General features: G+C 36.7%; 1 protein-coding gene across 32 annotated transcripts in view; it reads left to right on the top strand.

Annotated features, from left to right (window-relative positions):
• camk2g.L (calcium/calmodulin dependent protein kinase (CaM kinase) II gamma L homeolog) overlaps positions 1–13313 on the top strand; it is a 155177-nt gene that overhangs the window by 68913 nt on the left and 72951 nt on the right. For all 32 annotated transcript variants that reach the window (XM_018225449.2, XM_041568860.1, XM_041568859.1 and 29 more), the window contains exon 3: positions 7181–7240. In XM_018225449.2, coding sequence (XP_018080938.1) covers positions 7181–7240 — 60 coding nt within the window. The remainder of the gene's footprint in view (positions 1–7180; positions 7241–13313) is intronic.

Genomic DNA, 13313 nt, shown 5'->3' with positions numbered 1-13313 from the left:
CCAGAAAGCGCCAAATTACAGAGAAGTTGTCTCCCATAGACTCAATTTTATCTAAATTATTTCCTTTTTCTCTGTAATAACTAAACAGTACCTTGTACTTGATCCAAATTAAAATATAATTAATCCTCATTTGTAGCAGAACCAGCCTATTGGGTTTTTATTTTTAATATTTAATGATTTTCTAGTAGACTTAAGAAATAAAGATCCGAATTACGGAGAGATCTGTTATCCGGAAAACCCCAGGTCTTCAGCATTCTGGTTAACAGGTCCCATACCTATATTAAAAACAGTCAATGTCCTGAGATCATTCAGGAATAAAAGGAATCATTCACTTCAAATCATAATCTTACTGGTCTTCAAGCTGGGCCCTGTTATTTTCAGCCTCCTCGTAGGGTCATCCCTTTAGAGCAGGGGATCCCCAACTTTTTTTTTTTTTTTACGTGAGCCATACTCAATTGTAAAAACCGTTGGGGAGCCACACAAGCATATAAAAAGTTGTAATGCAGAAATAATGCCATGTCCCTGACCCAGGAGACTGTAAGGTTTTATAGCAATTTTTAAACAAAAAATACGGTCTACTGTGCAACAGGGCTACCCCCCCCCAATCATATTTTAAAAGGAAGACTGCACCACTGCATGCATCACTGTTTAGACCCTGAGATGCTGGCACAATGGAGTTACACATATAATGGGAAGAAGGGGGCATTTCTCATCCCACACCTCAAAAAAGAGAATCTTAACGTAAGAAATATATGTTCATTTTTTTGGGGGGGACGTTGGCATAGAATGTAAACGTTTGTCTTAAAGCCTTTGTTTAGTCTCTTGATAACGGGATATTCTCTTGAGAGGTTGTTTCTTGTCCTAAGAACATTTTATCAGTCACAGATCTGATAAGCCATTTAAAAAGAAAGAGGAAGATGCTAATCTATGAACATTTCTCATATCCGTTCTGCTTTATGGATCCATGAGAGCTAGTATTAACTGATACATGTTTATGTTTCCATACTTACCGGTACGCTAGCCAGGGTTTATGAGAATTGTAGTCCATCAAGATTTTTACAGATAATTACTAGCAGTGTATGACTTTCATCCTGGACTGTGTTTTGTTTCTGGACATTTTTTGTCACTTTATGTAATTAACAAGTAATTCACAATATATCTGTGCAATTTTCTGTCAAAGAAGACTTTTTTTTCCCACAGCAAAGCTTTTGCCACCTGTGCTTTTTGTAATTTTCCTGTCTGCATGTCAATGCTTGTGCCTCATTTGATGTGTAAATAGGAGCTTTCTAGCAGTTCCCAGAACATCAATAGCAGCAGTTAAATGTAGTCTCTCCTTACTGTCACTCCAGGAAGGATCCATTTGTTTTGTGCATTCCCCAGGCCCCACTGTATGTATTTTTAACATAATGTATCACAAGTCCAAAATGTCATTTTTTTCCACCCTTGTTTCATTATGCCAAAGCCATTGCCCAGATGAGGTCTTTTACCTGAAGCATGAAATTTCCTCCAGTGTTAATTCTAAATGTGAGTTTGCAGAATTGGAGGCACTGCAGTAGCTTTTGCTGCACAGCAGTCAATGCTGAATATCGAAGAAACTTCTGCCTCATCTCTCATCCCATCAATGGTGATAAATTGAGCTGCAATCCATGTGAAATAGCACTTTACCCTCAGATGAGACTGACAAGAAACATGTAGATGTAGATTAATTGTTATGATTCCAAATGAAGGGGGAACAAAATGGTATAAAAGATTGTATATGTGCCAGGGTGTAACTATAGAGGAAGCAGACTCTGCAGGTGCAGGGGGGCCCAAAAGGCCTTGGGGTGCCCCATGAGGTCCAAATAAAGAGCAATTTCAACATTTATTGGTAAAACAGGGCAATCTCTGGATATGTTGGGGGCCCTAAAATTAATTTGCTGTGGGGCCCAGTGACATCTAGTTAATCCACTGTATATGTGTGTCTATATATGAAATAAAGTTAAAAGTCTCTGTGCTATTTAGAAGATGAGAAGTATATTTTAGTGCAGTCATCCAGGCCCCTATGTGCATGCTGCACAGGCGTGGTAAATAAACCCTATAGTGAATGTGGATAAATTTACTTATTGAGCTGCATGTCTAAATGAAGCTTTTGGGGTATATTTGGTTTCCTAAGAATATATGTGCTATATGAAAACACAAATGAAGAAAAAGCACTAAGTGGCAGATTTATCAAGAGTCGAATTGAAAATTGGAATTTTCTAATTTTTTTTTATGGTCAAAACTGTCAAATTCGACTAGGGAGTTATTCAAATTTCATTCAAGTTTATAATTAAATTAGAATTCTATTTTCAAATTTATCACACTTTGGCCCTTTAAGAACTCAAATTCGACGATTCACCACCTAAAACCTGCCGAAATGCTATTTAAGTCAATGGGAGACGTCCAGTGATTAATTTGGAGTTGTTTGCAGCCTTCTTAACATTTAAGCTTTTTTTCAGAGAAAATACTCAAATCGAGTTTTTAAAAATTCAAATCAAATTTGATTTGAGTTTTTTTGGTTGATTTAATTCATCCAAGTTTGAAAAATTTGATTTTTTTAAATAAATTTTGATTGGTCGAATTTTGAATGTATGGAAGTTTAGGGGCGTTTTTAAAAACTCGAAAGAATTCAAAATTTGACCTTGTGCCTCCCCGTGAAATACTGTAGTATCCTGTATGCATGGATGGCCAAATGCACCCCCTGTTTGTAAATCCCAGTAACTAGATCTTCCTGCTGGCATTCAGCTGTTACTTGTAAGATCCAGTTAGTTCTGTCTGGCATATGGCCTCTGGATGAGTCGTTAGGCTGCTTACCTATGATTTACTATCACATTGATTGAGACGCATCTCAGTTTAGGCAATGAGAAAAGATAATGATTTTGTCTATGCTAAGCATTATTCCAATTACAGAATCCTTCAGGTTACACCCTAGTGATGACAGCCCATGTCCCATGTAGTGTTGGTCCTTCATTCCTACTTTTTGTTAGAGAGTTTTAACATAATAGGAGGGTGGTTAGAGTTGCTGAGGGGCATTGTTCCAGTCAACCAAAAGGTTCTTGCTGCTTAATAATAATAATCCACATAATAACTGATGACGTCACTAAGATATAATTTACAGGATATTTATGGCTCTTGTGTACTATATATATATATATATATATATATATATATATATATATATATATATATATATATATATATATATATATATATATATATATATATATATATATATATATATAATACACAAAAGCCATGAATATCCTGTAAATTATATCCTTATAAACGGTGAGTTCTGATGTCATCAGTTATAAACGGTGAGTTCTGATGTCATTTCTGTCACATGACTCACTTAAATTTGTGTATTATAATAAATAAAGTACCCCCAGTTGCAAAATATGAGGATATTAGAAGTTACCTCGGAGTTCCATGACCTGTATAAAAACACTCGGCCTTCGGCCTCGTGTTTTTATATGGTCATGAAACTCCTCGGTAACTTATAATATCCTTATATTTTACAAGAGGGGGTACTTTATTCACTATATATATATTATATATATACGGTCCTTGATAAGCAAGAGGTACGTTGTTTTTATTATTTTTTTTGTTTGGAATGGGCTGCTAATTTGGTCAGTGCTGATAAAGCCTTTCCTATTTCTCTTAGCACCTCAGCATCTTGTTGTCAGTATAATTTTCTGGTCTGAAATAACCGTACAAAGTGTTTACATAATAAATATTATTGCTGTAATCTAAGACAGACAATTCAGTAATTAAATTACACTTATCATTTTGCCTTGTACTCTTACAATTACTGCTCAAGAATATTTCATTTCATAATTCAATAATCTTAATCATTTATGTAGCGTCAGCAAGTTGTGCCGCCTTTAACGTTAATATATAACAAACGTGTCTTGCAGAATTTTAAAAGGAAAGGTTTACAGAATAAAAATGGCATCAGAGCTTACAATAATATATCATGGTATTTGTCAGGGAAACAAGAATTCCCAAGACTTTGTGTGTATGTCTTTGTGTTTGTTTGCTTATCTGAGATATGTCAACTAACTTAATCAAATGCCTATTAGTTTAGGCTTTTGCTCTCCTGACATAACTAATTGTTGTTAAGAAGCACAGAATAGTGTATCTGTTACTCGCAAAGAATGTGCCATGGCAGCACACAAGGGAGGTCTCGGGACTTAAGAGTGACACATGAGACCAAGGGTTTCTTTTTAAAGAGCAATGTATGACTCTTAAATGTCGCTGCACACCCATTCAGGGAGAGTGTGGACAACCTTTAGGCACAGACTGCTTGTTGCTATACCCGGAAAGGGTCAGCCCCTCTCCCTTACTCCAGGAGACATAGGTTGTTTGGTTGCCGTAGAGACCAAATGGCGTTAATCCTCCCGCCTGACCTTGGACAGCCAGCATAACTACCTCAACTTTATGACAGCTCCCTTTTCTCTCAGTACAAGACCTTAGTTTTAATAGACACAGGACTTTAATGCTAACTTGTAAATTGCTCTTTTATAATTTTTACTTCATTGACTGAAGTAAAACACTGTAATTGCTTTCATTGTAGGCTGCTTAGAGCATTTATTTACTTTTTCAATGTAGTTTGTGTCAGCTAAGGTTGAGATAATGATATTTCTCAACTCACAGTCCCCAGTTTGTTACTGAAATGTCCCAACTTTTTATTTGATCTCCTGCATTGATACAGACACTGATACTTAGATAAATTTGTAACAATTTAAGATAAGCAAAGAAGCAATTGTAACTATTTAAGATAAGGAGGTATCTTGGGAGAACTTTGACTTGCAGCTTAAATGGCAATTCACCTTCATTAGCAAAATTGTAATAACACATAAAAACCACAGAAGTGTGTATAAACTTTCATAACCTGCTCCACGTGGCAAATCTTTTTGTCCCTCTTTCTATTTCCAAAATGTAGGGAGGTATGCAATTATGCATCACGTTTGTAACTTATAGCCAGTAAAATAGAAATGTTAATGCAGGTCTGGGGCGTATTATCGAAATTGCTCCAGACCTGGGATTATCCGGATAAAGGTTCTTTCCTTATTTTCGGTCACTGTATAAAGCCAACTAAAAATATTTTAACCATTAAAGGAGATCTATCACCTAGACATAAAAAGCTGTAAAATAAAAGTCCTTTTCATATTAAACATTAAATTCTAATTCTTTTTTTTTAATTAAAGCATTCATAGCTGTTGTACAGGTATGGGACCTGTTATCCAGAATGCTCGGGACCTGGGGTTTTCCGGATAACGGATCTTTCCGTAATTTGGGTCTTCATGACTTAAGTCTACTAGAAATTCATTTAAACATTAAATAAACCCAATAGGCTGGTTTTGCCTCCAATAAGGATTAATTATATCTTAGTTGGGATCAAGTACAAGTTACTGTTTATTATTACAGAGAAAAAGGAAATCATTTTTAAAAATTTGTATTATTTGGATAAAATGGAGTCTATGGGAGACAGCCATTCCGTAATTCGGAGCTTTCTGGATATCGGGTTTCCAGATAAGGGATCCTATACCATTTAAAAATCAGCTGTCCATCAAATATTGCCTGCTCATCCTCTATGCCTTAGGGACAGGCAATTACTTTCACTTTTCATTCAGCATTTACTATATGTCAGTGCACACCCAGCGCCGTTTCTGTATCCATTGCCGCCAGTAATGCCGCCCCCCCAGCCCCCCCAGAGCGCAATTGCGCTCTCTCGCCCTAGTAAAGCCGAATTTCCGGTTCAAAAACCGGAAATTCGGCTCTTAAAGGCACCAGGAGCGGCTTTTTGCCGCCCCTGGAAACCTAGCTGGCGATGCCGCCTGAGGCGAGCGCCTCAGCTCGCCTCATTGGCGGATCGCCCCTGTGCACACCCCACATCCCCCCACCCCGCACGCTTCACCATTTGATTGTGTAACTTGTGCATTGGAATGGACATCAGGTCCCCCATTCTGAAGATTTTGAGATGAAAGCAAGCCTTGCTTTAATACCAGTGTCCACAAAATGGCTCCTGCCTGCTTGGTATAATTATGAATTCCCAGCTGGAAGGAAACAAGATTCAAATGATTTATATAGTGTAATTAAAGTTTATTTTGCTTGACTAACGTGGAATAATTTTTTTGGGTGACGGGTCCCCTTTAAATAAAACAGGAGTGTTTTGCTACCGATATGGAATAATGAAATCTTAGATGTGATTAAGTACAAGGCACTGTTTTATTTTTACATAGAAAAGGAAATCATTTTTAAAAATTATAAGTTGAAGTGTATGGAGATGGCTTTCATTTATTTCAGAGCTTTCCGCATATGAGGTTTGGATAAAAGATCCCATGGCTACTAGCCTGTTAGACAGTAGGATAAAAATCAGATGATTGGTAATAATTTTTTGTGCTTACATGCATCTTTAAAGTTCTGAGTAGTATGTGCAATTGATATGAATAATGGATGCACGGAATACAGAATTTGTTTCAGGATTCTGCTGAATCCATGTGCCTGGCCTAACCAAATCCAAAAAATCCTGTGACTTTCTGTCGCACAAACAAGGAAATCAAAAAATTTAAAATGTGCGCTGCGCGCGTGATTCTCTTTTTCTCCTTTCCCTTTAATTTACATATGCAAATTAGGGTTCGGTCTGGATAGTAAAAATAATGTTCTTAAATTACTTGGAGATCAAATCCAAGTTATCTGATATTTTACCCTCTCTTTGTGTAAATAAAATCTGCACTTCCCAATCATTGATGATTACGTTTACAGTAAGTTTACTTTCCTATTCTAGTCCTGTCTTACCTGCATTTTCCATATTCACCAACTACTGATGTAAAATTAATATGGTTGTCATAACATTTCATTATTTGCCCTTATGAATGCTAAGAAGATATGTGTACCTCTAGTTTGCAGTTTTGTGAATATTAATACCTTTCTGCTAGATAAAGACTTTGTAGAAAAGGGTTAATGTAGAGGTGTTATCATTCTTTCTCTTAGACAGCAATAATTAATATCTAGGTTCTAGTAGGTAATTTCTTTAGCTTGTATTGAATTCATGTCTCTATCTTACTTGTGTTGAAGACCTACAGCTATTGATTGGAGCACTGTTTACTGCTTCAGTATAATTTGAATTCTAATCCATATCTTCATTTTACTCTTGCAGACCACCAGAAATTGGAGCGGGAGGCTCGGATTTGCCGACTTCTGAAACACCCTAACATTGGTAAGTATGTGTTCTCATTGTGAATTTGCAAGTCTTCCACAAAGCCCAGTTTAATTCTCCAAGAGGAACTGCTGAAAAATCTTGAATTCAGAGAACATACAACAGTCTACCGGGAAATTAAATGCCGTATATCACTGAGTGTATTGATCTTATCCACTGAAATGTATACAGGTCATGTATAGAAAAATAAAGTGATTTTTAATTAAATGATAGGTCAGCATATGGTAGTATAGAATGATTTAATAGACAGTGAAAATGCTCAATTATTATAGATAAAATGAATAGTGCAGGAGAGTAAATTAACACTATAGTTATATAAGTTTCTATACATTTTCTGTATCTATCCTATGTATATACTGTAGGACATATTATCCAAAATGCTCAGGATCTAGGTTTTTCCTGCTAATGGATCTTTCTGCAGTTCAGTATGAGTCACCACAACTTAAAGGAACAGTAACACAAACTTTGTAATGAAAATATTGTGTACTGTTGCCCTGCACTGGTAAAACTTATCAGCTTATTTATATGAACAATGTAGTGTTTCTAAAGCAAACATAGCAGTGTTACCAGTGCAGGGCAACACTGTATTATATTTTATTACTTTAAAACACTTTACTTTTTTGATGTTACTGCTCCTTTAAGTCTGCTAATGTTCATTAAAGGGGTGGTTCACCTTTAAGTTAACTTTTAGTATGTTATAGAATGGCTAACGCTAAACAACTTTTCAACTGGTCTTCATTGTTTATTTTGGAATTATTTGCTTTCTTCTTCTAACTTTTTCCAGCTTTCAAATGGGGGGGGGGGGGGGTTTCTAAAAAGTAAATGCTATGCAAGTCTTACAATCATATTATTATTGCTACTTTTTATTGCAAATATTTCTACTGGGCCCTCTGCAATTGATATTTCAGTCTCTTATTCAAATCCGTGCATGGTTGCTTGGGTAACTTGCTCACTAGCAACCAGATTACTGAATTTTAAGCTGTACATCTGCTAAATAAAAATCTAAACTCAAAAACCACAAATAAAAAATTAAAACCAATTGCAAATATCACTCACATTATACATCATATTAAAAGTTCACTTAAAGTGGACCTGTCACCCAGACATAAAAATCTGTATAATAAAAGTCCTTTTCAAATTAAACATGAAATCCAATTTCTATTTTTTATTAAAGCATTCATAGCTGTTATAAGATCATATCAAAATCTCAATTGTCAATCAAATATTGCATTATCTCAGAATCTGGTTTGTGCACCAGAATGTAGGACCTGATGTCCATCCCCATGCACTGGTTGCACAATTAAATGGTGAAGAGAACGGGGGAATGTGGGAATCTAGGAAGTGCTGAATGGAAAGTGAAAGTAATTGTCTGCTCAGGATCTGGGTTTTTCTGCGTGGCAGACAATTACTTTCACTTTCCATTAAATGTGTTCTTTATTTGTTTTTTTAAACAAGTGTTCCTCTTCATATATCCACTTTAGTGCACTTTGCTTATGGAATGTCATATATAATAGGATTAAGATTTTCTCTGCTGTGTGATTTACATTATAATCAGAGATTTATGTGCAAAGCCTGAAAATATGTATAGTAGCATGTGGCCATAGACTTTTCAATTATGATCTTTCCTGGAAAAGATCTTTCCAGGAAGGATTTATTGTTTTAATACATATTTGTAGAACTGAACCATCAGATATACAGGTAGAAACAATAAAATTCTACCTGATGATTCAGCACTAACAATGGCACCGAAGCAAAATTTTCAGACCAGCCGACCGATATCCAAGTCTTCTGCCAATATCAGTAGGCTCGTCTCCCACCATAAAAATTTTTGATATGATATTATCGGTGTGTCTATGTCCACCTTACGAAGGAACTAGTGGTGTAACTATTGAGAGGGTAGACCCCACAAAGCACCTGAAGTTATGCCCACAGACCAATTATACCAGAATGTGAAAAAAAAGTTTTATTTGCAAATGCTGGGAAAAAAACCTGAATTTTTTTGGCAGCAGCAGAAGAAAAGGCATCCTGCACTTGGGGGTGCCAAATGTTAGGCACACCAAGTGATTGTATTTACTTACCTGAAACCCTGGGCCGGTGCTCCTATCAGCAGAAAACTGTACTGGCCTGGGGTTATACCAGTGAGTACCATGGATTGCTTCTCTTCCGTCTTCCGCTTGCTTTGCGAGGCTGCGCATGCGCAGTAGAATGAAACTGACATGTTTATTAATCAGATAGATGTTTCAGTTTGCCCAGAATGTGTTCACATTTCATTTTTTCTTTTTCTATAGTTTTTAATTATTTGCCTTCTTCTTCTGGTTCTTTTCAGCTTTTAAATGGGTGTCACTGATCCCATCTTAAAAACAAATGTGCTGTAAGGCTACACATTGATGGTTATTGCTACTTTGTATTACTCATCATTTTATTCAGACACTCTCCTATTAATATTTTGTTTGCATGGTTGCAAGGGTAATTTGGATCCTAGCAACCAGATTGCTGTATTTGCAAACTGGAGAGCTGCTGAATAAAAAGATAAATAAATCAAAAACCATAAAAATGAAAACCAAAAGCAAATTTCCTCAGAATAGCACTCTACATCTTAAGCTGGCCATAGATGCAAAGATCCGATTGATCGAATCCTCGAACGATCGGACTTCCCCATCTCCCGACCTGCCACTAACCATTCCGATCAAATAAAGTAGTAAAAGAACAGATCAGCCGATGTTCTGCCCCTGACGGCAATAGTATGAAAGTTATGTCTGACAAAGCTGGTGACAGTCTCCCACTGAAAATCGTACGATTGGCAATTCACGCAGAGATATTATTGGCAGCAAACAGAAATCTTTTAACCTGGCTGATCGTCCAAACGACCGATCTCCATGGGACGAAAAATGTCGGGACTCTCCACACACGGTCAGGAAATCGTACGAATCCTCGATTCGTACTATCGGATCTTTGCGTCTATGGCCAACTTTACTAAGAGTTAATTAAAAGGTGATTAGCCCCTTTAACACATTCTTTATTAAGGGGGTATTAGTGCTCAGCACAGCCGTATTGTTGAGCACTAATACAATGTCATTAATTACTGATGCAAATCAGGAGCAATTATTTTCTGCGTGGGAATTAATTGTTTAAACAAAAAAAATTGTTAAATGAAAGTGTTTGCTATCTTTTTGTAGGCAGTGGTTCCTCTTGTTAAGATTACGACTAATGGTAAATTGGCCCCTTAAAATCCTATGATACAGAAGACAGTAGAGGAAACCTATAACCATTTAACTATGTTTTATTCTGAGGCAGCATTAATTAAATCCTATTCAGAAAGAAACAATAGTCATGTATATTGAACAAAGCAGGAGGTGGGCCATTAAATGTATGTATGGCATCTACTCAACACGGGAATGGGCCTTACCGAAGGCTTTTTTGAAAATGTTCCTAAAGGCGTGCTTGCATCGATTTACTGAAAAATCCAGAAAGAACTGCTGATTTTAAACATTTCTCCATACAACAAAACCTCTTTCTAAAGGTGGCCATAGATGTCGCCAAACGAGCTGATCTCCCCCGATATGCCCACATTGAAGTGGGCGATATTGGGCGGATCCAATCGTGGGCCCTAAGGCCCAACAATTGGATCATAATGGATCCGATACGGGCGGTCGGATCACGGGACCGCATAGACACACAGATGCGGCCGAGATCCGACGGGATTTTTTTAACCTGCCCGATCAAGGTCTGCCCGACTTTTGGCCAGATAACGATCGGGGAAGCCCGTCGGATGGCCACACACACAGGCCAATAAGCTGCCGACTTGTTCTGTCGGCCCGTGTATGGGGGCCTTAAGGCTGCTCTTTATTATTGGATTTGGTGTATTGCCCATCCTGGGAAGGTTTCTCAGTAGAGATAGGGCAGATTGCATGTAGGGACAATTATGCGCTCTTCACCACACTCATGTGGCGCTTCCGATGCTGCCCCATTCACCCCCTGTAATTTTTCACTACAGGGGCAAGGAGGGACAACATCGCTAATGCAGTTGGTTGGTAGTGAGAGTTCTAATGTGCAAAAGTACAAAAAACGTTTTCTAAGGTACAAGAGAATAGAGTTTTACCTTTACAGGTTAATGTTATCTATTGTGAAAGGAAGGCCCTTGTTAAAGGCGTTTTAATTCATAGTATTTGCAATTCAACATAGATATGTGTTGGAATTATGCAACTGAAGTCCCCATTGTGCCCTTTTTTAAGCTACTATTAATTAAACTCATGCCTGTAAGGGTGTCTTAAACCCTCCCTGCTCTTAAACCATAAATCAAATCTTGCAGCAGTTAGTGAATCATTACACGAGAATGCTAAAATAAATACAAGCTAAAAATACATCTTGTATACAGAATGCCAGAGAAGGCAAAAGTTATACTTACATACTTTCATTGCCACTGTAACAGACACTGTACTGTACAGTTAAGGGACCTTTTATCCAGAATGCTTGAGACCTGGGGTTTTCTGGATAACGAATATTTCTGTAATTTGGATCATACCTTGAGTCTACTAAATAATCATTTAAACATTAAACCCAATAGGCTGGTTTTGCTTCCAAAAGGCATAGTTATATCTTATTTAGAATCAAGTACAAGCTACTGTTTAATTATTGCAGATAAAAGGGAAATCATTTTTAAAAAGTTTAATTATTTGGATAAAATGCTGTCTATGGGAGATGGCATTCCTGTAATTTGGAGCTTTCTGGATAACAGTTTTTCATATAACGGATCCCATACCCGTAGTCTGGGTCGATTAGGTCATTAATGGTCTATTTGTGTTTGAAATCTGCTGTTTAAAATCTAGCACAAATCCATATTGATGTCAGGACAGTCCAGTTGGGTTTTGTTAATTGTGCTCAGGTTCTGTATGATTCATCGTTATATAGTAGGGGTCATTTAAGGCAGGTGGTAAGAACAGGTTCCCCATGTGAGCTGTGCCTCCTACTGTTTCCTACTTTGTGTCTCTGAATGATGCTCATAGTAGGGGACAGGTGGGAGTGAGGAGGTCTGTGGCTATTTCTGCAATGCATCATACAAAGCATTCTAACTTTTAAAGAGAGCTGTTGACCCAAAAGCCTTCTATTAGTATTTTGTAATCTATAACTGCTAATATCTCAGAAACCACTAAACTTTCATGTAAAAAAAAGAATTTGCAGTGTAAACTGCATAAGTTCTGCTAGGACCAATCTGAGTAAGTTTACATCAAATTTATTTTTTGAGTTTAATAGATCCCCTTTCATTTACTTTATGGTAACTTTTTTGTGGGGAATATGTTTTGTCATTTGAATTAACGTATTTCTATTGCAAGTTCTTAATTAATACCAATGCCTCTCCGGTACCCGTCTGAACAACTGTTAAGAAATTTTGAATGTTCCAATGGAAACAGTGAACAGCTGGTCTGAGAGACCAGCTGATACTGGCAGACACAGCTTTTGAAATGTACCACCTTGCTATTATAGAGGATTTTTATCCTTGCCAACAGCTTTCGTGATGATTCCCAAGGGCAGATTTAACAACATTCTCATGCCTTTGTTAAATCTGCTATGTTATAAGCATTACAATGTTTTGTGTTTGATGCCATGCTTTAACTTTAAACCTGCAACTCTACTGAAGTTGCTGTAGGTAGTGCAATCTCATATTCTTTTAAAGACACATCATACAGATTTTTTTTTTTTGAAATCTTATGAATGGATGAATATAACTTTTAAAGTTAAAGAATATTAAATGTCTGAGACATGTTTAATTTCAGAAGTAATAACTCGGGACATCTGAACAAGCATTCTAATTTTAAGAATTTGTAATAGAATTGCTTCCCACATATATTTTACTTTCCACATCTAGTATAGATAAATAAATAACAGATAAATATTTGTGAATCCAGCTCATTTGGTTAATAGATAACCCCCCAAACGCTAAAGATGAGATCATACAACTCTATTTTAATTTTTTTATTTATTTTAGATGCAACATTTCTTTTACCGGTATAAATATTAGTGACAGATTTGAAAGCATCCGTTCTAAAACGAGTTAAGCTTCTCTCCCCTCCTAATT

Source organism: Xenopus laevis, chromosome 7L (genome assembly GCF_017654675.1).
Source record: "Xenopus laevis strain J_2021 chromosome 7L, Xenopus_laevis_v10.1, whole genome shotgun sequence".
NCBI classification, from domain to species: Eukaryota; Metazoa; Chordata; class Amphibia; order Anura; family Pipidae; genus Xenopus; species Xenopus laevis.
Note: the sequence above shows the minus strand (reverse complement) of the source record. Positions and strands in the feature narration are given on the sequence as shown.